We start from the raw sequence: 27,139 nt of genomic DNA on the forward strand, positions 1-27,139 counted from the left end.
ATTGCTGGGTGCTCTTGTTTTCTCTCTCTGCTTCAGCAATGTCAAGTGAAAAAAAGAAAAAAGATAAATGCTCATTAGGAAGGAATTGGGATTGCTTATGGTTTTAATCATTGTAACTGCACAATTTGACCAGCTATCTTAAATTCAGTGTGTTTATTCTTAAGATTCAAAATGTTATATTGATAATTAAAACAATTGTAGGGGATGCACTGTTATATTGACCTTGCGAGTGTTATTAAACATAGTAAATACAGTATTTGCTAAAATTGAAAGGTTAGCAGCTCAGCCTCTTGGAGCTTCATATGGTGATCATCGGGAAAGCAGCTCTTCTTTAATGTAGCTGTCAGACTGATGGGTTACAGAAGAAACAGATTCCCAGCTATGCAGTGGCTAGGAATCAGCAGAAGATCAAATGACCCAGTTTCATCAGACCATCAAAGAGTGAGACTTGAATTCTCCGAATTCAGTTCGTTTTTTTTCTGTTTGCTCACTTAGGCTGGTCCTAACCACAGGTTCATAATAAATTTGTAATTAACTCTTGAGCTATTACTCATTCCAGGATGGCACTGAACATCAAGTAGCTGTCACTTAGAAGGCAGCAGAGACTTGAATAGAAATGCAACTGCCTTTTTTGAGAAATGCTTTGGGTTTATTAAGAACACTTTGACAGGAGATACAATTCTCTGTAAGTGAAGATAGCAACTGATTCTGGCATTTTCCCGATGGGAGCTTTTCCAGGGGTATTTGATGTAAGCAAATATCTCTGAAAATTGGCAGTGGATGCAGTTGGATCTTGTCTGAAGCCTTGTCTGGAACAGACACCTTTGTGTGTGCCACAGTTCAGATCAGATTGTACAACTTTATTGATGCCTGACCCTGTGTCCCTGTCTGTCACTCAGCCTCCACTGCTCTGAACCATCATTGCTCTGGATCTGTGTTTTCAGCTTGCTGAGATAAGGGGGACTCCCCTGCAGAGGTGCCCCTGCTCTGCTGCCTTGTGTGGGCAGGCACGTTGGCCAGGGGGAGAAGCAAGAACCCCAAGAGGAGCAAGACCTTTCAGTTTTTAAGTCCTTATTCCAAAAGTCTTTTGAGTCAGCAGCTGTGGGCCCTTCCCAGCTCTGGAAGGAATGCCAGATCAGTGCAGTGAGCGAACAAGGTGTGTGCGGGGGCGGCTGCTTCTCTGTCACTTGTGAGAAGCTTTATTCTAAAAAATGCCTCTTTTTGCTGTCATCGTTGCCGGTGTAACAGAGACCTGAATGCTTCAGAGGAGTTTGTAATGGTTTACGGAGGCTTCCTTGTCCATGGCCACTGGCCCAGCTGAACCAGCCCAGGTCATTAGTGCCTAGAAGCTGTAAGCCTGTTAGTATAGCCTGATGGATAGTGTGAATGTGCCTGAACCTCACTGCTAGCGATAAAAATGTCATGCATAGTGGTGCTACCACTGTCCCTCACTGACAGCTGTGTAAGCCAGGCTGGTGCTTCCACCAGCACTGAGATGGCACTTGGGGAAAAGAGAAAAAAGAACACCTTGGCTAGTGGCTGGGGGTTGGAACTTGATGATCCTTAAGGTCCCTTCCAGCCCAAGCCGTTCTATGATTCTTTGATTCTGAGGGACACTGGTACCTTCAGGGAAAGGAGGCACAGAAGAGGGTGGATGATTTCCTTCAGAAGTTTGGACCCAAGCCCTGTGTATATGGGGAAAATCATTAACACAGAATTAGCAGTTATGCAATTATAATGGGAATTACTTCTTCATTTTAATCTCTATTTTATAATGTTTTTACCATTTCTTTTTTGCATTTTTTTTTTTTTGGAGCCTCATACTGGCCATTTTCTCTTCACTAATATTTAATTCCACTCCTTTGTTTGCTCATTAGTTCTGCAGTCTGCAAAGTGTTGGTGGTGGGCAATTTGCTCAGCAGCAGGGGCAGGGAGAAGCATGTGGGCAGGCAACCTGGCTCCTGATCTTGGCTCTGCCCCTTGTCCCTTGGCAAACTGGTTCCTCCACTCCGTGCCTTTCTCCCCCACGGTTCTTCACAGGTGAAGAACAGCTTACTGCATTCAGCCGCATCTACCAGTGCCACTTGCTAAAGGAAAACACAAACAAAAACAAGTATTTTATTCCATATGATCCTTGAAGTATGCATGAGTTAATTAAATCCAGTAAGCCTCTTCATTTTGCTTTCCTGAATTAGACCTAAACGTTGAGTCATCACTGATGTACATATCCAAACTGCTACAGACATTTCAGCCTTTGAGTTTTACAAAGTCTGAAATAATCTCGATTCTTCATTTAACAGATGTGATATGCAAGCAGTGAGTCCCGGTGACTTGCAGAACAGAGTTATCCCACAGATCTGAACAAGCACTGCAGATCGTGTCCTTCTCCCTCCCTACACTTCAGCCTTCGCAGTATCCTCTACTCTCCTTGCCCGATTTAATTTGATTCACAGGATACAGTACTTTGTTAGGAGCATAGTTGTATCATTTGATATTACTAAATTTGTCTTTTAAAACTGCTGCAGTTGACAATAGAAGTACTGTAGTTTCTCTGTCTAGAGCACAGTGCCATGCATATACATCTGTGTGTGTGACACCTGCAGGTTTGCTGTTCTGCAGCCTGCAATTAGCAACTGTGTTCAATGGCACAGTACTGCAGTTATGTACAGTAGGGTTTGGCTGTGTCGATGCATTCATTTATTGGTGGCATTGTGTGACTACATCCACTGAAAAATATCACACCTGTTATTTTCCAAGGTGCTGGATGATAGGGAATGCAGGAATCTTTCATTATAAATGTGAAAATGAGTTTGATTTGGTTGTGATTGGAAAGTAGCCGATATTTGTAAGAATTTCTGAAGCTCATTAATGAACTTAATCGTGCTTCTTCAGCTGGATTCCCGTCTGCTTTTGCAGCAAGGCCAAACAATCTCTGACCAGCCTGAACAAAATAATACTTTAAAACTTCTTTCTTCTTAATTCTACGTGCCTTTGCTCCCTATGTCAGTTACTGAATGTTGCATTAAGCTACTTTTCATGTCTGTTCTCCTTTTCTGTTTCCATTCGTTCCACTTTACACCTGGAGCTCAACATTAATGTGCATTACGCTCTCTGCTTTTTGTAGTAACTGTAAACTCACAAAAAAACTGATCACCTGCTGGCTGTGCTCAGTGAACTGGTCCTGGTTTGTTCCCTGTGGCACACACTGTAACATCCTTTGGGAATTATGCTGGGTAATTTCCAAAGCAGGTCTAGGAAATGCCATTTGTGACAGTCACGAGAAGAACTTTTTTTGGCTGTAAAAAGTAGGAGATTTTTTAATCTGAGACTTAAAAAGGGATCTTCATTGTTTCTGCCCCTCCCGTCTGCTGTTCTCTGCAGCTGAAAATGGGGCAGAAAGCCAACGCCATGACATTTGAGCAGACAGCAGTTTATGGAAGCGTCTATTACAATTCCACACCCACACCCTTGGTAGAACGGAGTCTTCTCCCCGGCCATTTCAAGTGAAGTTACTGCCAGAGCTACAGCTGATTGAGACTTCATCTTGAGGCTGGGGTTTGTAGGCATACTGAAACTTGTCTGTGTAGGTTTTACATGCACATTCTCTTTCCCCTGCTTGCCTGCTCCTCTCCCCCTCCAGGAAGAAAACAAAAGAATTTCCAAAATTGGCTGTAAAGTTTTCTCAGCCCTCGTGTGCCATTGGTACAAGTGGGTTGGACTGTGGCATCAGAGAAGAGGCAGAAGTTGGGGATTAACATGAGCTCTGCTTCATGCCTCACTCAGTGATCCTAAGCATTTGTGAGAGACCTCAGAAATTCCAGGAAGCACATGAAACCTGCTGGTGCTCTCTCAACTGCTCTTCAAAGGGAGCGGTAGCATCTGAGTGGCTTTTCCAGCCCATATGATGTACACATACATTGTAGTGTTCTTTTATGCTGAGCACTTTCAGTAGTTCCATGATTGTCCTGCATCACTTTGTCTGAAAGAAACATTAATAGATATTACTCATAAATACACACACATATAGGCCATATGTAAAGCATCTATATATGTGTATTCACTCTCCTTTCTTCCATCATCCAGACTGAACTGCCACCATGCGTGTCATGCAGAGCATCAGCTGGAGCACAAAGAACTCACTGCCCTGTTTACTGAGAGAGGTCAGCCCTCTGTAAGCAGAGTTGCTGACAGAATGGTAAAATATCATCTGTCCTGCTCCAGCTGTGTGGCCGAGCAAGCAAAGGGGTTTGGGCACATTGTCTCTCCTTGTATATCGTCTGTGTAATCCTACCTAGTAGGGCAATTAAACATTATCAGTGAAACAAGTGAGCTTTCAGGCCTCTGGCTCCTCGTAAGGTTTTAAGGAAAAATGAAGTGAGCTGGCTTACTTCCTAGCAAGGGGTTGATCACCATTGCAGTTCCTAGATCTGAAGGGAAAGGTGGACATGTAAGGGGAAAAGGAGGTGGGTTAGCGTATCCCACCTGAATGGCTGCGTGGATTGCAGAAGTAGAAGTGCTGCCATGATAAAGGAAGAATGAGGACAAATCAGAAGGAAAGAAGTGTTCCTGCTGTGGGAGGGTTCCGATGTAGGCAATGCGAAGAACATTGATGAAAGAAAAACAATGTTGCTACTGTGGAGGTGTTAAAGAAAGTGGATTGTTGTGTCAGTACATTAATGTTGAAGTCTAGCAACTTAGTTTTTCTTTAGCTTTACTGCAGTCCGTGAAAAGGCTCCTGTGATTCATTCCTGCCTGTGGAGGGGATTCCCTCAGGATCTTTTTGTCTCTCGGTTACCTGCATTTTTTCCTTGCCTCCTGAAGTATGATTACTTATTGTATATGATTACTTCTTGTATATCCTGAAGTGGTTTGGGAAGGAATTAGATAATGGGCTGATGAAAGGTGGGGACTTTCTGGAACATGGAAAGTACCACGCTGATAATGAGCCCTGCATTCTTCTGGAACTGAGAAAAGCATGCACAGACTTTGGTTGTGCTTTTAGCCATTTAGATGGTGTGTGTGCCTGTCTGTCTTTACATCTTTTGGGCTCAGGCCCCGCCAAGACTGGGGTGTTTTAGAGAAAATACCTCATTGCTTCCTAATACCAGATCACTGCTCTGGCCCACAGCGTTCTGTAACAAATCCATCCAGAGGGTGGTTAGGGTGGGCTGGAGCTGCCTTGACAGAGGTTTTCAGTTAGAGCTGAGTCAGCACAGCCTTCAGCAGGTTCCCTTCTTCTGCCTTCCCATCTGGGATGGCTCCAACTCACCAGGCAGGAATCCGAGCAGTGGGGACCTCCAGAAGGATTTAATCTATCAGCAACTGAATTGCTGTGCTGGCTGCAGTCACTCGTAATTCAAAGAGAACACGTGAGAGAAACTGATCTAGAGATTGATTTTAAAAACTCCTCTGGCACTGTACCTCAGCATTTCTCCATCGCTGCAGGAAAAAACTGATTCTGAAATAATATGAAGTATATTGCTGAACTGGCGTAAGAAAATCTCCGTTAGGGTATCACTGATTTTGCAGAGTAGGATTTAGCATCTCGGAACTGATGATTAGACACAAATATGGGTAAAAAGTAGCTGTAAAACATTGCCACTAGCAGGGCTGGGATTCACCACTTCTTTTTGTAAAGAACGCCTAAACGGAGCGCGCGATGGGTGAGAAGTTTGACAGAAAGACATAATTCCTTTTCTTTGCCTGAGGAAGGAGATTCCTTCCTGCAAAGAGCTTTGCTGTCAGCCCCAGACCATCAGAGCTGCAGCAGTGCCACTCCTGCGAGACGGAGTTCCCCCGCTGAGAGCCGTGTCCTGTGTGCTTCATTTTTCCATCTGCTAAGAAACTTCCCTGTCTCCCAAATGAGTCATGAGGATAAATTATGTCTTTTTTTTTTTTTTTTTATAAAATGTTTTAATTTGCTCCACTGGAAGGGCAAAGACTGGTAATTTCATAATATGCAACTACCTAAATACCATCTGAGCGTTTCTGGGGCTTTGTTTACTGCCTGTGATTTTCCAGAGCTGCTCCAAAAGAGAAGATGAGAAACGGTATGTCCATTCAGGGACCATATCTTGTCAGCAATCACTGCTCAGAGAGACAAAGATTGAATTAAGACAAATGTAAGGGAACAAGCTCAGTTTAAGGAGAACTGCCTTTGTGCCCATATGTTCCTTTTATGAAAAGATGAGCGACTTTTACAGCGTTACAGTGACTGAAAAAAGATGATTTTTGCTCTCCAGCTGAAGTACAACAAACTGAAACCCACCCCGTGTTGGTTTTTTTCCACGCGATCGCTCATTAAATGCAAAGTAAACGTATTGCTGAGCGACATCTGTCCCCCGGTAAAGGGAGCACGGGTGTGTGGATGGCAGCGGAGGGAAGCAGATAGTGGACCTTGCATCCAAGGCAAAGCTGGTACAGCATCTAAGTCAGTTCAGGGATGTGCACTAATGGTTTTAAAAGTCAGGGCAGCCTGAGGGGAGGGCGCCCATCGGGTGTTCCTGGGACACCGTGGGGCTGAGGGAGGTGCGGCACGAAGCGGCGGGGCGCCGCGTGGGCTGCGGTTGGAGTCTGACGGGCTGCAGCAGGCACTGAGCTGTGCCCGGATGGATGGCTGTTGTTCTGCTGTGATGGACCCATGTCGTGGATTCACCATCAAAGGCCACAGGTTTATGAGGGATACGGGATTTGAATATCCGCTTGTACACATCGCAGCCACTCCTCCCTGCCCACCAGAAGGTGGTGGGATTGGAACAGGCGCCGGGGCAGCGGAGCTCAAGGAGCCTTCGGACACCGCTCCCCGACGCAGGGTTTGGGTGGTGCAGTGTGGAGCCAGGAGCTGGACCGCCTTCCAGCTCGGGATATTCTGTGTTCTGTGCCACGCTGGTCCAGATCCGCCCGGATCAGCTCACCGGAGCAGCCGCTCCCGGCAACTCCTCACAGAACAAAGCGCAGTGTTACGGGCAGACGGAAGGGAAGGCCGTTCGGAGGCGCCGCCGCGGGCTCCGCCTGAGGGCCCCCCGCCCCGCGAGGCCACCTCCGGGGGGGCGCTGTCTCTTTAAGCGCTCTGACGTCAGCGAGGCGCCGCCATGGCAACGGCCCGTCACGTTGCCCGGGTCCATGCGGGAGGGGGAGGAGCTCCTCCCGCCGCGACCGAGCGCCATGGAGGCGGCGGCTCGGTGACACCCGCGCGGACCGCCGCCCGGCCACCAGGTACTGCCCGCCCGCGCCCGGGCCGAGGCGGCGGGAGGCCGAGCCCCAGGGGCGGGCAGACGGAGCGCGGCCGGTGGGGCGGCGCCGCGCGTCCCTCGGGGCCGCGAGGGCGGCGGCGGGGCGTCCTGAGGAGAGCCCTGAGCAGAGCCCTCGCGGCGCCGGGAGACGCGCGGCGGAGCGGGGTACGGGAGGGTGGCGGCCGCAGGGCTCCCCGCCTCGGGGCGCCGCCCGGGGTAGGCTCGGCTCTCGCGCGCGCGGGGAGGGCCCCCTCGAGGCAGGGCCGGGGGAAGCCCCTCGGCCGCCCCGGGAGCTGCCCTCGGCCGCCGCGCCCCGCCCCTGCCGGGCGGCCCCATCCCGCGGGCGGGGCGGGGCGGGGCGGGGGGGGGAGCATGGGCGGCACCACCGCGCCGCAGCGCCGGGGGGAGGAGGCGGTGCTCGGCGGAGGGAGCGCAGCCGGGAGGCACGGGGAGACCGAGCTGAGGCGGGCGTCGCCGCCAGTGCGGCCCCAGCCCGGCCGGCAGCGCCGCGAGCCGCAGGCAGCAGGTACCGGGCGGGGGGCGCGGCGCGGCGCGGAGGAGGGGCGCGGCGGAGGGCCCGGGGTGGGCGCCGAGCCCCTGGACCCGCAGCGCCGTCACACCCCGCTGGCGGGGCAGGGCGGGGCCCCTCTGCGGAGCGGCGCTCGGAGGGGCTCGGGGTGGGGAGGGGGGGGAAATCCGCGTCGAGCACCGCGTCCCCGGAGCCGCCCGCTCCGCCGCGGGGCCCCGAGGGGCTGCGTGGGGGCGGCGGGGAGGCGCCTGCCGTCCGGAAGCCGTCCCGGGCTGCGGGCTGGCGGCTCTGCGGCTCTATGACCGCCGGCAGCGCGGAGCGGGGCGGCCCGGATGGGCTGAGAGAGCGCGGCGCCGCAGCAACAGGCAGCTCCCGGGCTGCTTATCTGCTGCGGGAATGCGAGCAGAGTTCTCTGTCTCCTTTATTTGCGTTCCCGTTCTCCTGCCGTCTGCCACTTGTTTGGGTTTTTTCCTACCAGCGCTCGTTTGGGTTTAGGCGCTCTGTGAAATCATCGTGGGATAACGGGGCTGAGCTGGGCGTGCACCCGCTGTGCGCGGTGGCGAAGCCCTGTCTGGAGGTGCTCCGTCTGTAGGAAAAATGCACCGTCATGAGGTGCCGTGGTGACACTCTTCAGAGGCACAGTGCTGGGTTCTACGCTCAGGTTTTTTATTTACTACTTCTTGCGATATTTTCTTTTTTTTTTTTTTGTCTGCACTTAGCGCTGATGTGATCACCTGTACAGCAGCAAAGCTAAATAGGAGTTGAGGAAAAATAGCTTGGAGTTTAATCTGGTTATATGTAATAAATTTCTGAAGTAGTAGAGCAGCTGCTGTTCTCCGAGTACGAGGAAAGGAAGGGAAGAGGTTGGCAGAAGGATCTAGAGAGAAAAGACAGGTAATCAGCACCTAAAGAACAGCAGAGAAGGGTTGGGAGGAATGAGAACTGGAGTCCTTTGAGTCAGATAGAACTCCACAGATACAAAAAACGGTGTGGTAGTTCTGTGTTCTGGTCCAGTCTCGTAATTGAAAAACCTGTGTTCTGCTGAGATTGTAGTTGAGAGATGACAGCGATGGTGTGGTGCAGAGTGTCAACCTGGTGGTAGCTGGGATTTTGCTATGCAGCTGTCAGCTCAGGCTCAGGTTGGCGCACAGGGCTTCCCCTCCTCACCTGCAGTGTCACCACAGGAGGGTTTGGAGTGCCTGCCAGAATGCCCCGTGCTTCCCTGGTGTAGATAGGGCATGTATCGGTAGTTCTTGCAGGGAGTTAAGTGGCTGTTGGGGGGTGTGGTGGGGATATCTGGGGGTCTAACCCAACACCCTGACTGCTGGTAGAAATAGGGGGAGTGGTGTAGAAGATGGTCACTAATATGACAGTCACTTGGCAGGTACAGCAAGTAGAACTGTTAGCTACAACTGGGGGAACTCTGAAGTAATGTTATTAATTAGGGTAAAAACAAACCAAAAAACCAAGCAACCAAATGTGAAAAAAACCCTTAAAATTCTAAAAGTGTCCTAATGAGAAGGGGATCTTCAGCTTTTTATTTCTGCAGCGCTTGTGATTTTTGTCTGTGATAGCTGTGATGAAGTTAACTTGTGTTCCCCCAAGACAGGCTGATTTTATCTTGAAGGAAGAGGGCTAGGAAAAAGGGGGAGATCTTGTGTATAAAAAACTTCCATGTTACAGACATGTCTTTTTTGTATAATGTGAACTGACATCATTAAAGTGGTACAGCAAATAGTGAGTGCTCTCTTGTTATACCTTCTCCCAAGTGCTTGAGAGTTGCTCTCAACTGACTGCGCAGGTCATATAAATCTTATGGGGAAGATGGTTGGCTATGTAATCTGTTATATTTATGTGGGATAATGAAAGTTTCAATTATGTCTTAATGTTCCTTAGCGGAGTACTCACATATCTAGTGTTTAATTTGTCCACATATTTTATTTTTCAAACAGTTTTTAAAGGAAAGCCTGGGATTCACAGACAACATGAGGAAAAACTTGCACAATATCTTTGAATGCAATGTATGCAGTTCTTTTCTAGAACATCAGGCAACCTTGAAAATGCCACAGAACTTATGAATATAAGATCTTGAGGGTAAAATAAGAAATAAAAACAAAAACGGAACAAAACCCAAGGCAGTGTGGTGTAAATCTTTCTCAGTTACTGTTTTCTCTGTCACAGTGGTAAATTAAGACTGTGTTGCTAACGACACATTCGTTTGATGTATTGTTCCTAACTTCAGGAGTCACTTTAGAAAATCTCATCAGACTGGTAAGAAATTCAGAATCCTTGAGCCTTGTCATGCAGCTCTTCCTCGTGGTGTGTGAGTGCTTATGGACAACCATAATGGTGTGATCATTTATTTTATTTAATACCATCAGAAAATATAAATCCGTGGGTTAATGCCATTCCTGAGTGCCTTGAACTTGCCTTTTAGAAAGTATGGGCAATATTGCTAACTCACATTTGTCTCCCCTTTAATTGGATGCAGAGCTGTCACTTCATCTTCTGAACTGTGAAGTTAAGTTTGTTATTGCTGTGTTCTTGTATAAAACTTCTGTGTTTTGTAATCCAGTTGTTTGTAATAGAATTTACATGAAAGATACTGAACAGAGCTATAGCAAAGTCATGAAAAGCACGAACGTATGCTGCTCTCTTAAGGCTGTGGTTTGATTATCTGAAAGAGCTTCATAGAGCTTTCTAGATAACAAGAGGCACTGCTGTACAAAGCTGCAGCTTTTAAAATTAACAAATCTACTCTTTTGGATTGCACTGCTATGCTCAGCAGTGTGAGGACAGTGAGATGTTCGATATTTGAAGACAGCCTGAAATGAAAGACCAAGAGGTGAACTTCTCAATGCTTTGAATGGATCTCAGCTTGGATGCCACCTATGATATGTGATGCTGTGGTTCGTCTGAATTGCTGCGGTTAGTGTGGGGAATACTATGAAGATGAATGAGAATTGACCTGAAGGTTTAATTGAAAAAAATATATATATAGTTGGCCATAGTTACATCAGTGAAGACAGTTTCACTTCTTTTAAGATGTCTCAGCTTCCCAGAGTGTGCCAAATGCTGACATACAGCAAATCCAGATCTGATTCAGTTACTCTTAAGTCTTGCAGTCTGTTTCCATATGAAAGGACTTCATCTGGGAAGGAGAGGGAGAAGTACCCAACAGTAACATATTAGTTAGTTTGAAGGTAGAATAGGTTTGCCAGTTTCCAGAAGCTGTAGTTTTCCCCTCCACATTATGTTGGATCTCAGACAAATATTAATCATATGGACCTTCAATATAAGCCAAGTCTTTGAGTCATGCTGAATGCTGCTGTTTAGAAATATTGTTAAAAGAGCTGAGTAATGGTAGGATTTAAATGATATTTGTATGATTTTCATCTTTATGTGAGGAAGGAAACAGCATGATCAGTCCTAGTATTGGATGTGTTTCTCATATGGGGTTGAAGGTCTTGGAGCTACTCTGTCATAGAATCACAAGGTTGGAAAGGACCTACAAGATCATCTAGTTCAGTCGTCCTCCCATTACCATTGCTACCACAAGCCACTAAACCTCTTTGTGACTGGCTTGGCATCTTTGGGAAGAGCAGCTAACCTCATTGCTCCCAGCTCTGTGCACTCCTGGGCACGCGGGGTTTGTTTTCTAGTGCAAGTAACTCAAACAGTCAGCACCTCAGCTCACTGCACAAGGGTTCTGCCAGTGGGACTGCATTCCCTGCATTGCTGCCCTGAAGAGCCAGAATTGCTATGTGCACGTTGGAGGTTGTACCCCGAGGCACTCTGTGCTGGGATACTCATTTTGAAACCAGCTGGCAAAAAAATCCCGGATTTGTTCCTTTTGGGAATGCTGTGAGAGTTACGGCAAGAATTCTGGAGGCCTCTTGGCACTTGGATGTTGTGATGCCCTCAAGTGAGAGCTGTGCTCCCCTGCCCCACAGGTACTGCTTTTAGACTTGGGCAGAGCACCTCAGCAGGTTGAGGGTAACCTGATGGATAAGAAACCTTTGAACAGCTTTTCTGCTCCCCTCTATTTTTCTTTTCTACTGCACTAATTACTTCTAATGTAAATGATTTGTGTCATATTCTATTTGGATCAAAATTGAAATGCATTTTTTAATGGATTTGTCCACATCTGAAGTCTTGCATTAAAACTGAAGATGCTTATTCAAAACATATCTGATTAATAGAATCACAAGGTTAGAAAGGGCCTACAAGATCATCTAGTCCAACTGTCCTCCTGTCACCATTACTACCCACTAAGCTACTAAACCATATCTCGTATATAGTTATAACCATACATATATATGGTTATAATCATATAATACTGTTAAAACACATTTAGTATTTAAAGTTGATTTAACTGAAATAAATCCTATTCGATATGAGTCTCTTTCTGGTGGCCCTTTATCATGACTGCTGGCATTATGTGATTTTTGATGTTAGCCAATTCTAGAAAAGGAGGACTTTTTCCTTCAGATTCTTGATTCCAGTTGAGGTTAGTTGTTAGGTGAGATAAATACTCAGCCAGCACAGAGAGGTGCTATGCTTGTCAGGCTCTCATTTAGCACACTAAATTTAGAGCTGAAGTGTGCATCTGGTGACTTTGATCAGTTCGGGTGATTTGACTGAAAGATTTTGACAGTGCAATATAATGTCTGAGTACTAAACATTCAACTGTGGTTTTAAGCAGTTATTCTAGAAAGCTTCTGTTGCCCCCCCCCCAAAAAAAAAGAAAACTGAAAAGAAAAAAAGAAGCAAAATAATCTTAAACAAATGTATTTATCTTGCATATTAAAGTGTAAATTGGAGTCCCTTCCTTTATGTATGCATTTGGGTAGTAGAAAGGAAAGCAAGGAAGAGCTGATGAAGTCTTGTAGCACCCTCAGCATTAGGTACATTGAACAGGAATGAGTTTGCAGACAGATCTGTGTGGTATAGACTGACTGTGTGTCCAACCCACTGGGTTGATGTTGTTGTTGCCCTCTTTTTTTTAATGTGGTTTAATAAAAAAATAAAATAAGTGTTGTTACTCATACATTAAATATGTTAGATATTTTACCTGCAGCCCAAGACAATGCCTCTTTACTCAGGGCAGCTCAGGCAGTAGGTTGAACACCCATGTGCTGTCAAGAAGCTACGTTGTCAGTACTGTATTACTTCCACTGCAGAGATGGAAGGGGGAGTTGGGTGCCCCTAACAGTGTTGGGTGAGAAGATTGAGGTGCACATGTAAGTGCTACTTCATTATATAGGGGATTAAATGCATTTAAGTACCTCTCGTGGCTGACGCTTAGAGGACAAGAACCTTCTTTGCAGTTACTCTTTTTAGATCCTTTTAGTAGCTTGGATACAAAGTGCCTAAATGAAGGAGAAAAAAAACAAACCCCCAAAAAACCAACAATCTAAAGCATGTGGAATGAGGTGGTCAGGAAGTAAAGCTACTGTTCCGGGCCCTACAAACACAATCTCAATCTCCAAGGTATGCTACAGAGAAGGGGAAACTCTTTCATCTAAGAAGCAGCCCAAAAGAGGGAGCTGAATTATTTTTAGTACGGTACAAGTCCAGGTAAAAGCACTCTAAATGACTATAGAACTGTGTCAGCTCTTCAGTGCTGCTCCCCAGATGTTGATAAGCACCTACTTGGGTAGGTCAGGTAGCTGGGGACAGGAAATCATTTGGAACTTCTTTTTCCTGTCATCTATTATGTTTTGTTACAAATGCTGATAGGCATCAAAAGTAAAATGTACTTTAAAAAAAGATGAAAGGAAGAAAGGAAAAATGACTTCTGCCAGTGGTGGTAATTCGGAAGCTTGAGCAATTTGCTGCTCAGTCTCTGCAGTAACATCGAAGTCCTGGTTTACAGACTTTCCTACTGACTTTGTCAAAAGGATGGGCAAAGTGCTGAGGTCCTCAGCAAACAGTTCAGCTGCTTGGGGGTTGCGCTGGCATTGCTAGCATTTGCTTTTTCATCGAGTCTGATAACATTTTGCATTGCGCTCAGCTCCTGGAGCTGGGAATTTAAGAACACTGAGCTATTTCCACTAATCTTTCAGCCACAAATGCTGAAGAAAACTCTAAAATGGTAGCGTGTGTCCCATGCTCTAAAACAAAGATCTGGACGAATGATGTCTGCTTCTTGGTGGGGGCTGGAAACTCAGACAATGTACTTGGCTGGGTTGTTGTTGACCCAACTCGCTTTGAGATACTCTGGGAGTGTTGATGAGAGCAGGAGTTTCAGTGGGGCGGGCTGATAACCTCCAGCACTGCGGGCTGTCGGGTGGCTGCGTGCTTGGCAAATACATCTTGTCTGTAGCTGTGGGCTTTTTGTCCACAGGGGAGTCCTCCTATTTATAGCCTAATGAATGTCATGCCTTCATAGAAAAATTCTTGCTGTCTCTTATAATTAAAAAAAAAAAAAACCCTAACAAAACCAACTGTAAAAGTGTGTCACTTTTGTAATGATTTTTTTCTGATGGGAGTGTTGTACTTCCTTCCTTCCTTTTCTTTTTTTCTTCCATCCTCTTCTTTTGAAGACTTCATCTAGGACTGCTTGCCTTCCAACACCCAGTTAGGTAGTTTCTAACTTTTGGCAACTGAACTCTATACGTTAACGTTACCTAAATATATCTGTTCTTTTTTCCTTGCATTTTGAGATACGATCTCTAAAAACACATCTGGATTTTAAGGCATCATAACAGCGTGAAGTGGAATGAGTTGCAAGCTCAATTTACAACTTCCTGTTAGCATAATGCCAGCTTTATCTAGATGGGTTTTTATCTTGTCTAAAAGCTTTCTGCTAGATACAATCAATATGTTAAAAATATTCTTTCTAGAAAGACAGACGTTACTTTGAGAACCCAGTGATTGTGAAGATAGTTCAGCAGCAGCGGTACACGCTGCTTTAGCAGAGCATCTTCCTGAAGTGCTCAGTGTGGTTTGTTTGAAAAGAGGCAGTACTGCACGAGGAACATCAAAAGCAATTCCCAGCAGGATAAATATCTGAAACTGCATCTCATCACAAGTGCTGCCTGAAGTGGCTACGCGATCTCTGCACTCTTAATCCCTTACATGCATTAGTAAGGAGGAAAACTGGTGCTTGAACAGTTTTCATTTTCCAATATGGTATTTGTAGTCATTCATTGATGCTCTAAAGCTTTTGGTAGATTTTAAGGCCTATGACAATAAGTGTCTCTTAAAAAAAATGTTTATATATATATTTATATTCATGTATATGAAAACCACTAAAGTAGCCTGAACTGGGAGACAACTTACTTTTTGTGGCTTATAATTGCAAGTAATTGCCCAGAAATGTATTGTGAACCATAAGTGAAATTAAAATCAGATGAGAGGGCAATAGCTTTATCTGATATTTGGATAATCAGTATAAAAAACAAATGCTTATATTCCCTTGTTTTCTTATGAAGGAGTACAGCTGTATGCTGAGTGTTACAGCTGCATAATTGTGTGAGCTGCATAATGCCTCGCTGTGGCTTTGGTACCAAGGGAGCGTGTGTGTAGGGCTGAATGGTGAGGAGGAGGGAAGGGTGCAGAAGACTATGTATAGATCAAATGCAGATTTCTCTTTTCCAGGCTGATGGATACATCTGAAAGGAAGCAATGTGTGTGTGTAGCTGGTACTGCTGGGTTTTCTGCTCCTGCAGTGTGTGAGAACACTCTACTCTTGAGATCTGTCAGCCAGAAATTATTTCAGTCAAGCGTACAGTCATCTGCGTGGATCAAGGCTCTTCCCTGCAGACACTATTAGTTTCTCTAAATGTCTATCTTCACCAACTTTAAGCCTAACGTTTTCTGTGTACTTAGAGCCTGTTGTGTGTACTGTGCAGTCTGCACATGCTTAGAAAACAGGAGGCTGCTGGAGTTGTGCTTTGTGCCTGTAGCAACCAGAGCAGACCTTAAGTGCATATCATCACTTGGCTGTACAAAATGAAAGGGACTGTGCCACTTCAGCCAGCATCAGTGCACTAGCCTTAAACAAATCTCACATCAAGCCTGGAGAGATGGGTCTTTCAGTGCAAGTCACTTCAAAGTGACTTTGGATTGTCCTCTCTTTGCTGTGGAAAGTATACTGGGCAAGTTGGTAGAATAGCTTCTGGAGATAGGTGAGTGTTTGAAGAGGCAGCTAAAGCAATATTTTGGCTCACCGGTCTGTGTGTGCCCACCTGTCTTTTCAGGGAGAATATTGCACTGGAACCATCCCTGTCGCGTTACTTTGGCTTACAAGTTTTCACCTCACCAAGGTCTTTCTTGCCACCGCTTACACATTTTGAATTGCAAAACCAGTGGCAGTTCATTCAGCAGTGGAAAGTCCTGTGGTCACTGAACAACGTTTTCAATGGCAATCATGTTGTCTTTTGTGACAACAATAATATCCTGAATTTCACATGAAGTTCTGGTTACGAGGAGTGTGATTTAAAAATAAAAAAGAAAGAAAGAAAAAAAAAGAGAGAAATCTTTGCTTATATACTGGAACGTTTTGACCTGGAAATGAGCAAAATTAACATAAGATGCAAGAATGTTACTTGTGGAAAAATCCTTCTTTTGGACTGTGAAATATTCATGACATTTAAAAATTCCTTCTCCCTGTGTTTTCTCAGTCTTTTGCTTAACACTGAATTTCTTGTTTTTCCAGAATCTAGTGTATGTTGGCAAAGACGAGCAAGGGGTTTTGGTATGTTTTACAAATGTACTTGGCTTAGGCTTTAAGATAGATCTTAGGAATAGACGCATGCCTCTGAGCTTACCACACTGATCTAATGAACTGTCAACTTGCTGTGTGTGTAACGCTACAAGCCTGCAGTCACTGGTAACCTCTTATTTCACTTTAGTGTCTAACCTTCCCTTGCCTGTTTTGTGACTGCTGTTAATAACCACAGTATTTGTCAAGTCTGTTTGTCTTCCATGGAGACCATAATCAACCCAGCAATCGAATGTGGAGACGAATGCAGCTATCTGCTAGAAACCATCACCGCACGCGTTGGCTTTCTCACGTGCAGGCTGTGCACGCAGTGTTGGCCGTGCTGCTAAAATGGCATTGGTTTACATCCAGCAGCACTCGGAGGTGCGCTCTCACTGCTGCTTCCTCTGCCCTCCCCGCGTTCATGACAAACACTGAGGGTTGATGCTTACGGTGTTGAAGTCTGAAGGTGGGATTTCGTGTACATCTTTGTCTGGCACAGATTACCTCTGCTAATACATCCTAGCAGTTATCGCAGTAAATAGAAGCTCTTTTTTTCATGGCAGGCTTTATTTCAAAGTTCTATTAAAGTCCCAAGCTGTCCCTATGCGCGCGATATCAGATCCTTTTATTCCTTACGATGGGTAGGAGGGCAGGGTGTTTCAGTGGAGGAAGGAAAGCAGCAGTGCTGGCCTGGCCCGGCTTGTGCCACACGGCTGCGTGCTGCAGTTGGCACCCCGAGAGGTGAGGCTGTTCTCATGTCCCACTGAGTGCTTGTTTGCTCGTGGGTCTCTTTTGTCACGTGTGCCTTCCAGCTGTACATGAAACGTTGAGCACATATATTCAATAGTTCCTTAAAATTCAGTATGTTATCTGTTAGAGAAATGGGGATTTAAGTAAGTTCTGCTGGTGCCATTCCTCTTAGAGGCGTTGGTTGATTATTTCCTGTTTTTGTACCAGAGCTATAATGGAGACGTATCGCTTTAAAACACTTCCAAAATGTGCAGAAGTGCAACAATAGTGGTGACCTCAGAGAACGAGGTCACACCCAGGCTCGTTTCCTGTTTTGTTCTTGGGGAAACGGGGCCTGTGAAATGCTGGAGAGCCCGGGGTTACATATGTGTATGCTCTGAAAGCCGGGCAGCTGCTTGCCCGTGGTGCAAAACAGAATTGTGAAAACAAAATCGTACAGAACAATTCCGTTACAGCTTCTAATCTTATTTTTTAAATGCTGATGATTTTCTTTTTCTTAAATTAATCATTATTCTGCTCCTTTCTGAAAAGCCTGTGGTGTTTCTCCCCAACCAGCGTAAAGTGGCACCTTTCAGAAGCGTGCACTAAAGCTACAAAAGGGAAGGAGGTGCACTGGGAAGGTTTGGAAGAGAGAAATGGGAAGAGAAAAGATACAAACTGACATGTTTGTACATCTTACGTACCGTTATTTCAAATTATGCCTGCTGGGATTTAAGTGTATTTAGTTTATTGATGCAAAAACTCCTTGGAAAATTGAGTATCAGGTAGGTGGAAAGCACGTGTGGTCTTCTCCATCTGTGGCTTTGAGGAGACGTAAATGAATGAGCTGAGCTGCGTAGGTCTCCAATACTGTTGCTAGATGAGGACATGTTCTATAGAATGCTTCTTTGGCACATCCCAGATACACAAAGTATTGCTCTGTGCGTGCTACCAGAGCTCAGCTTTGGGAAGAGAATCCTGCTGTCTGCCACTGCTGAGCAGCACGCTGTGCACAGGCTGTCAGCAGCGACGGGGAGCAGGCAGGTAGCTGGAACGGTACGAGTGGCTGCTGTGTGTAGAAGTTCACTGAAGCCTGGATTTGTGTGTTACCAGTTTAGCTCATCTGAGAGAGAGCTGCAGGATTTCTTGGTGCCTTTTTCCTATATTTAGCAAAGTGTTATAGTTAGCATTCCTTATGCTTAGCCACCTGTGTGATCACTAGCAGGGGTGATTGCATGGAATTGAATCATGAAGCCTCCTGCCTTGCTTTCTGCTGCTGTATATTTACTGCATGTGAGATCTTCAGCATATGTATTGAAAAATGGAGAACTGATATGTATAGCTGAGCACTTCAGTTGTGAAGGACTGTTTTTTTGGTACAGAGTAGAGTTATTGCTTGAATGATCCTTTAGTTGGTAGCTTTTTAGACTCCAGGCAGTCAGACTGTTCTTTTTTTGAGTCTCCTTAGTCGAGTTATATCTGATACAAAAATAGCAGTGCTTTGTTGTGGGGAGGAGTGTATTTACACTCCTCTGCTCATTTTTTTTCCCCTGTCTATATGGTGATTTTACACGGGAACAAGCTAAATGAAGACATTTTTTAAAGAAACCAAATTACTTGCGATCCTCATTTGTAAACTGTAATCTTCTTTGGGCAGAAATAGCTCTGCTTTGCAGCACCGAAGACTCCAACCACTCTTTGCCCGACTGTTCAGCAACCTGCCAAGTGTCAGCTGCTTCCAGAGCTGCATCGTGCTCTGCTCCTGAGTCAGCAGCGTTCCGGCCGGCAGCGCGGGGTTCCCCCCGGCACACGGAGCTCCCCTGGTCCCACTCAGGCCATGCTCACCTGCTGCCCCAGGCAGCTCCTGGCCGTGGTACGCCGTGTCCTTGGGTGTGTTTGGAAAGAGTTTTCACAGAGAAAAAGACAGCCTTTGAGTCAACGTGCTACAGAGAAAGTACTTTCAAGATGAGAACTTGGGGTAATTTGCCTCTACCTGCCAATAGAACGAAGAATTGAGCCATTAGCAAATGACACGGCTGCTGAGTCAGGAACAGGATGAGGGATAATTTGTCTCTGGAGCACTCAAGCTTGTTGGTGGCTTTTGTGACACGGGATGTGCTGTGTAATTGTAGTTAATTATTTTGCCTCGGGAAGTGGCAGTTTATTTTGGTATCGCTCAATTCACTGATCCATATTCTCCGAGGAAACCCGCAGGGAGCAGAGCTGAGCCTGCAGGGACAGAGCTGTTGGGAGGGCAGAGCTTTGCCACGGGGCTGTGCAATGGCAGCTCCTCACTGCTCGCTCCCATTACTGCCAGCCCTTGTGGGAAGCGTGTGGTGTCCTTGACCCCATTTCCTGACTGCTTGGCTCTGTTGCAGTGATATACCCCCTGGCTAGCAGCATTATTAAAAAGTTCCTGTACTTCCTGTTGCTTATCCCCACCAGGTCTCTTCGCTACAGCAGATCCTGCTCATAGTACAGCGTGCACGTTGGGAATTGCACTGGAAAAGAAGCATCTGCTTCATTTGATTTGGGTAATGGTCTGCACACGCAGCTGTGTCTTAACTATGGCTTCTTCTCTTTTTCTCACTTTTACCATATCACTGTAGAATTGGAAGCATCAAAGTCAGAGATACCTGCACACAAATTCCTGCTTTGCTGTGCTGATTCTGGCACCGCCTGTGTGCTCACGTGGTGGTTTGCCAGCAGCTGCTGAGTTAGTGCACATCTGGGAAAGGATCCGTGAGAGCTTCCTCCTCACCCACTCCATTTCCTCAATTTCCTGTGGGCATCTCAAAATAGCATTTAAAAAAAAAATCCCAAGTGGAAGCATCTTTCTCACAGTTCTGCTAAATACTTTATGAATGACCATTAGAGCGTACGTGCTGTCACGGTGTGATCCGCAGGCAGCCAGCCCAGCAAAGAGGTTGGGATGCACTTCAGTCTGCTGGTTACACTGTGCACTGAGTTTGTTTGCTGTAGTATCCCTGTGCTTATCTATAGCTTAAGAGTATCTCAGAATTTGATGTTCAGCTTCCACGAACTGCGAAAGAACTTCATACTGGTTTATCTGAGCTTTCAGTTAATCTGGGTTTTGTAGCAGTGCTGACTTGGAGGCTGTTGAGTTTGGTAAGGTATAGATTGACCTCAAACCACGGCAGCATTCCTGCTGAGCAGTAACACAATGGCCTTGCACACTTCAGGACGTACTGATATTGCTAGGGCTTCTCAACTAAAAGGAATGGGTTTTTTTGTTGTTTGTTTGTTTGTTAAAGGAAAGGTAGGAAAAGGCATTGTCCTTTAATTGGCTTAGGATTGATTCCAGAGGTGGGTAAATGGGAGGGCTTCTAAAGCTGGGTTACGTCCATGCACTGCCACGTACAGCTGTAACGCTGTTAAACTGTTCAGCTGCTGCAGCATCATATGGAAGTGGCATTCACAATGAACAGTGCTGATAGTAATGGCATTATAAAGTCATGAACACTGACTTCATGGCTGAAGTGCCGAATGATCATCAGTGGTCTGTGAGCACCAGTTTTCTCATACACTCACTGTGTTACCTGTGGATAAAAAGGTGCCCTGACTTGACTTAGCTGTGGCTGTTGTTCTGAATGTGGTACTTTTTTGTGGCTTCTAGAGCAAAATAGGGAAAGCATTTTAAAAAGGAAAATATGATGCTGTTGGAGCTGACAGTGGGACTGTATTTCATAGCAGTACAGTGTTCTATCAACTGTATTGAAGTTATAAGTGAACTTCAAAAACAATAGGAGCATTTGATTAGCAAGCATGCTAAAGTATTACAGGCTTTAAAAATTGAGTTTTGAAATTGGACATGTGTATGGATTACATCTATCTTATACCTGCTGTGTACTAAACAACGTTAACATGCTCTGGCTTCTGAAAGAGGACATTGATTGTAAATAAAGTACTCTCGTAGAATATTCACATATGGATTATAGCATTCTCCAGTTGAACAGAGCATAGGCTTAAGGAAGGGAGGGGTATGGGCTTCATAGCTGCCTTAGGTATAGCTGAAAAGGTTGGTTAGACCAAAGTCACTGCACTGCTCTTACTGTAGGATGGATTTGGAGGTGATCCACTTTGCGTATGGTTATGGATTTGTTCTGGAAAGGATTTCACAGTGCTATCTGTGGAAAGCAGGGGAGGTTCAGTTGAAAAAGAAAAGTTAAAGAAAGGATAGATTAACAAAGAAATACTTTCATTTTGCTGTAGCAGGAAGTGTCATACCTCTCAAACATGTGAACTGTTAAGAAGTCCAGGGGTGGTGGTTATATGGATAAGTTACCTGGAAGGAAAACCTTTCGCTGAAGATGGTTGAAGTCCGTAGGTGTGACTGCACTCCTGTGCCACTTGGCTGCATAGCTGTAGTGGGGATAAGGAGAACTGATTGGAGGAAACTGTTACACAGGCTGAGAAATGTTACATGCAAAGTCTGTGTTATTTTTTTAAATACATCTAAACGCTACCCTGAAAGTGTGCCTGCAGTGGCCTCGCTGCTTTTCTGAACAGTTGCTTTGTGTCCTTGTTCAGATGAGAACTGCTCTGGGTTGCTGTGGGCTGTACCAGCGTGAAGGTGTTTTTATAGATGTCTCTTTATAATCTCTTCTTACCACGTAGGTGCTTTTTAAATGAAAACATCATGACGTGGCCCAGAAAATACGGGGAAAGTTATAGAAAACCTCTTTAAGCCATAGTCTGTGATTTAAGGTTTTCATCTTGAATTAAAATGAAAACTGTTTTGTGTATTATGCACAAAGATGCTCGATCACAGCACTGTTGAGCTGAAAGCTTTTTAAGTAACCACTTCAGTCTCTGCTCTCTGTTGCCATCTTGAGGTGAGGACTGACATTCTTGGAGGTTGCAGGGTGGATGAGAAGAGCGATGCAACAAATGCATTCAGAAACGTTTTTTAAAGTACTCTGGGTTTTTTTTTTTTTTGTTACTTTGTTTTTATATTAAAGATACACTTCATTTAGCTGTATTTTTCATGATAATTGAGGAGGAGAAATGACTTTGGTTTTGTCGGGGTTATTAGGCAGTGTACTAAAGGAGTACCTATATGGAGCTTCCTTAAAAGTAGAACAAATATAGATGCATAGTGATACTGAAACTTATTTCTCCTCCTTCTTATTGGCAGGTTTTCTTCACCAGTGGAGTGTGAAATAGAAACTGAAGCAAGATGAGTGAGCTGGAACAGTTACGGCAGGAGGCGGAGCAGCTGCGAAACCAGATCAGAGTAAGAATTACTAATTCCTTATTTTTCATGATGAAGTTCCTCCTTTTAAAGGAGTTAAGTATAAAGATGATATCTGTTACCAAGCAAATCTTTGCCTGCAACTTGGCCAGTCATCCAAATATTAGACAGATGTTGCTAACATCTCCCTTCAAGAAAAGTTGCTTTGTTTAGTTAAGATCACATTCAGAAACCATTTTATGTTGAACACCTTGCAGTGTTTCGGCTAAACTAAACAATTAAACTCTTGAAAGCCCAGTGTATTTCTTCCCGTGGATGAAGTAAGTCCTGTGCTGGGGGATTTGCTGCTCTGGTATTTTAAACCCCTCCTGATTCCAGACATCAACATTTTATAAATATTTCTATAGTTCAGACATTTTAAAAAGAAGTTGAGATGACTTAATCCACTCTGAAGCTTGCTTTCTGGGACGAAGGCTATAAAGGGTGGTTATAGTAAACACACTCTGAAAATCATTAAAACTGTATATCAAACAACTCTTGAGCAAGATCCTAAAGAATTTTAAGATCCTAGTCTGGATGTATTAATTCAGTTCCAAAACATGTAAGTAAATGCTTCTTTTCCTTCTCTCAAAGATGACATTGTCATTAGCACGTAGATGGAATACTTCCTTGGGCAGAGGGGCACAAATTAACAGTAAAGGGGGGCCATCCACTTGTGTTGGATGCCTGCCTCCGTAATTGAAGAACTTGAGCCTTACTTGTAGAAATTACAGGGAACTGGGAAGGCTTGTGTAGCGGAAATGCTGAGTCACAGCCTGAAGCAGTGATTGAGCACCTGGTGGGAAGGCAGGGCCAACCCAGAGGAGCTCAGGTGGATGCAGTGCAGTTGCATGACCGGAAGGGGTGGAGCCAGGATGCACCCCTTCCCAGGCCTCATTTAAGGGTTGGCAGTGGAGGCAAAGGTATCTCATTTGAGATCCCTGTCTACCTGAGGCCTTCTAAAGGTAAGCAGCTCTTTTCCTTCATTTCTGTATCCACAGCTGCTGCGTTTGGGTTTGATGTTCAGTGTTGTATTTTGGATTCAAGTTGTGTTCTTTTGTTTCAGGATGCAAGGAAAGCATGTAGTGACACAACTCTTGCTCAGGTATGTTCCTGATTCCGTGTGTAGCCTGTTCCTTCATCTTTAAACAAACCCTGCACTTTATTACTGTGACATGCTTCTCTTCAGTAACTGAAAGAATAGCAAAATAAGCATTTGGAAGTGTACCGTGTGCTTATATAATTACTTTGGAATTGTAGGTGAATGAAGTGAAGCAGTTAGAAAGACAATTGTTTATTTTACCTTCATGCCTAACCAAACAAACAGCCATACCAAAACATCCCAACCAACCAAAAATAAATAAATAAATAACCCCCCCCACCATCTTAGTATGTCCTGCTTCCAGCTTACCCTCTCAATAGAGTGTGTCAACTGTACTCACTCAATGTAGAAGGATTTGGGTAAGCGTCTTTTAGCTTTGCTTTGGGAACAAAAATACCTGGCATTTAGATTTTGCCATGCTTGAAAAAGTAACAACACAGTATATATTAAAGGATTTTCTTCCCTTTGTGTTAATAGAGAACTTTCAGACTTGATAATCTGAAGTGGTCTCAGTATTGCATAGTGATACCTTCAGAAGCTTTTTACAGCTCCAGTTACAGTGACTCTGATGTTATTCTCTTGTAGAACTTCTTTTCCTCAGTATTGCACAGTTTTGACACTGATAATCCTTTTTTTCTTTTCTATTGCATGCCAAGATAGCTTTTTTAAATCAAAGTTCAAACATACTTAGTTATCATGTATATTAAAAATAGTCCTCAGTATCTCAAGGGTTTGCATTTATTTTTAGATCACAACAAGCCTGGACTCAGTGGGTCGAATTCAAATGCGAACGAGGCGTACGCTTAGAGGTCACTTAGCCAAAATTTATGCTATGCACTGGGGATCTGACTCAAGGTTTGTATAATTGGTCTTTAAACCTGCAACTTGAAGGTTAGAAATAAGGTTGACAACAGCAGCAAGTTTTGTGAGACACGTGATACAGTCTTGGTGCCTTCAAAGGGAGACCATGAACCATGACTAGGATTTTCATTTTTTTAGCCATAGTTTTAGTTTTTGTAAACCTGGTGAGGACTGCATGGTAATAAGAGAGAAGCACTGAGTGAAAGAGTTGCTTTTTACTACCGCAGTCATTTGGCTTTTTTCTTCTTTTAGTTTTAACAAAGTTCTTACACTCTGTTTAAGCAGAAGGGTTTGTGGTGAGCTGTGTTCCTACAATGATGGACGGTATATTTTCCAAGATTTTCAGTAATTATGTAACTTCTGTGATAACAAAGTTTTAAGACTTCTTAAGAGCAAACTTGATTTCATTGAAAAAGGATCCTTATGTGTATAGCAAAGAAAAGTTACAAGGCTTCGAGGAGGGAGTTCTGTCACTCTGCCTTAGGGCAGTTGATGGCCAAATGTTCACAGAGCTTTGTGTTCTGTTCTCTCCTGTGTGGATTTCTTATACTCAAAGTTATTTTATTTTTGTATAACTGCAGTTTAAAAACAACAACAAAAAAAGCATGGAACGTGTTTTGTTTTTTGTCCGTTGTAATTATGAGCCCTTTTGGATGCAGAGGTTTGTTCTGTGCTGTGACGTGTAGCCCTTCACAGATTTTCCAACAAATATTGCACTTGAAAAAGAATGGCAATAGTGAAAGTCTTTCTGATTCACTTGGTAATCACGCGTGATATGTGTCTATTTTGAGACTTTTTTGTTTTATATTAACTTTCTTTACTCTGTGCTTGTATTTAGGCTACTAGTCAGTGCTTCACAAGATGGAAAGTTAATTATCTGGGATAGTTATACAACAAATAAGGTATTTATAATTCGTATCAATAATTCATGCATTATTTGTGTGTTTGCAAGTCAAAAATGAAATGAAGCAGTTAGAAAGGCATTTCTTACTAACCTTCATGCCTAGCTGTTTAGTGGAGATATGCTGTAGGCTGTGTTTCAAAAGTCATAGTCCTTGGTGATACATAATGTCTTCCCTCTAGTCTGGTAGTGCAGTAGCTTTTAGCTGTTTTTATCTGCCTCTGTGCTGATGCTTACTTAACTGTTTTGGCTTTAAATTGTAGAAATAGCCTCAGAATGTAACGCTTTGGCTGTGAGGTCAGATGGGGTGGGGGTGGAGAAGAAGCTGCTACAGGAGGAAAGCTTCGGCAGAGAGTGGGGCAGTGATTTGTTGCTGTAAACTGTCCAATTTCCACGGGTACAGCCATCCCATTTTGTAACCTGTCATTCAGAAACAGAAGAACTGTACAAAGAAATCTCACCAGAACAGAGAAATGTTGTAGATGTTTAAGTTCAGAATAGCTTTGCTATTAAGTAATGTTGTACTTGATTTCTGTGTATGCACTCAGGAGATGTAGTGGTATTTTTAATCCTGATATGTATGTGAGCATGGGTTGCAATATGTTCTAAAAGAAAAAGATAGCAATATTTATGATGTGCAGCCTGTTTGCTGTGTTTAATCTGCTGTAATCCAAGAATTGTTATGAACGACTGCAGTAAAACATGAAAGCAAAGGTGTGATGTAGCACTGATGAGCTCTGTCTCTCTGAAGATGCATGCCATTCCTCTGAGATCCTCCTGGGTGATGACTTGTGCGTACGCACCGTCTGGCAACTACGTGGCCTGTGGTGGATTGGACAACATCTGTTCCATATACAATTTAAAAACCAGAGAGGGCAACGTGAGAGTGAGCCGAGAGCTGCCGGGGCACACAGGTCAGCTATACGCTTTGTGTCAGCTTCAGTCTTCTGGTTTTGTGTTATATTGCATCAAATGAAGCAGTCTGACTTTGAGGTGTATTGTGAACTGTGAAATAGTTCTGTTGGCTTACGAGATAGCTGTGAGAGACCTTCAGTAACTGCTCTCGGATGGTAACCTTCAGTTTAAACTCTCCCATCTGACGTTTTTGTAACTGTTCTGTTTTTAGGGTATTTGTCCTGTTGTCGCTTTTTAGATGACAACCAAATTGTCACTAGCTCAGGAGACACCACTTGGTAAGTTTTTTATTCTCTCTATTACTTTTTTTTTTTCTGCATTGATATTAAATAAAACCTAAGCTTTAATTAACCAGTTATAATGTGTTAATGCTGTCACTTTCTCTGCAGCGCTCTGTGGGATATTGAAACTGGTCAGCAGACCACCACGTTCACTGGGCATACTGGCGACGTAATGAGTCTCTCTCTAAGTCCAGATATGAGGACTTTTGTTTCGGGTGCCTGTGATGCCTCCTCGAAGCTGTGGGATATTCGGGATGGGATGTGCAGGCAGTCGTTCACAGGGCACGTGTCAGATATTAACGCCGTTTGTGTAAGTGAACCTTTGTATTTCTCCATGGGAAGAAAGTGGGAGAATAACAGCAGCAGGGGCATGGATTTAGCTCGTAGTCTGTTGTTACCTTGATTTAAAATCAATCACTTAGGGCGGAGACTGTTAAATTATGTATAATGAAGATTGTCTAATAACCTACGTGATTCAGTTTATAACTGAATTATTACCGTTATCTGTGACGCATTGAAGTGGTTTTGGAATAGTTTCAGCAGTGTTTTTGTTCAGCCACTGAGGCTGTACTTTTTTAAGAGGCAAAGAACAGAGGATGGGAGCTTTTTGCAGTATGACAGA

General features: G+C 44.4%; 1 protein-coding gene across 11 annotated transcripts in view; it reads left to right on the top strand.

Moving 5' to 3' along the window:
- The window catches only part of GNB4 (G protein subunit beta 4), a 62,585-nt gene that overhangs the window by 28,280 nt on the left and 7,166 nt on the right, over window positions 1-27,139 (top strand). For 3 of the 11 annotated variants that reach the window (XM_015291509.4, XM_040705727.2, XM_025153489.3), the window contains 7 exons: window positions 22,362-22,460; window positions 23,524-23,562; window positions 24,308-24,414; window positions 25,259-25,322; window positions 26,073-26,235; window positions 26,448-26,514; window positions 26,626-26,827. In XM_015291509.4, the coding sequence (XP_015146995.1) occupies window positions 22,404-22,460; window positions 23,524-23,562; window positions 24,308-24,414; window positions 25,259-25,322; window positions 26,073-26,235; window positions 26,448-26,514; window positions 26,626-26,827 (699 nt within the window). In that variant the 5' untranslated portion in view covers window positions 22,362-22,403. Of the gene's footprint in view, window positions 1-2,389; window positions 6,671-7,145; window positions 7,216-7,632; window positions 7,759-8,239; window positions 8,423-11,659; window positions 16,466-17,627; window positions 19,077-19,648; window positions 19,738-22,361; window positions 22,461-23,523; window positions 23,563-24,307; window positions 24,415-25,258; window positions 25,323-26,072; window positions 26,236-26,447; window positions 26,515-26,625; window positions 26,828-27,139 lie in introns of those variants that run through there. The other 8 variants (XM_046898858.1, XM_046898856.1, XM_046898857.1 and 5 more) reach the window with 8 other exon arrangements.

This window comes from Gallus gallus, chromosome 9, assembly GCF_016699485.2.
Source record: "Gallus gallus isolate bGalGal1 chromosome 9, bGalGal1.mat.broiler.GRCg7b, whole genome shotgun sequence".
Taxonomy (NCBI): Eukaryota; Metazoa; Chordata; class Aves; order Galliformes; family Phasianidae; genus Gallus; species Gallus gallus.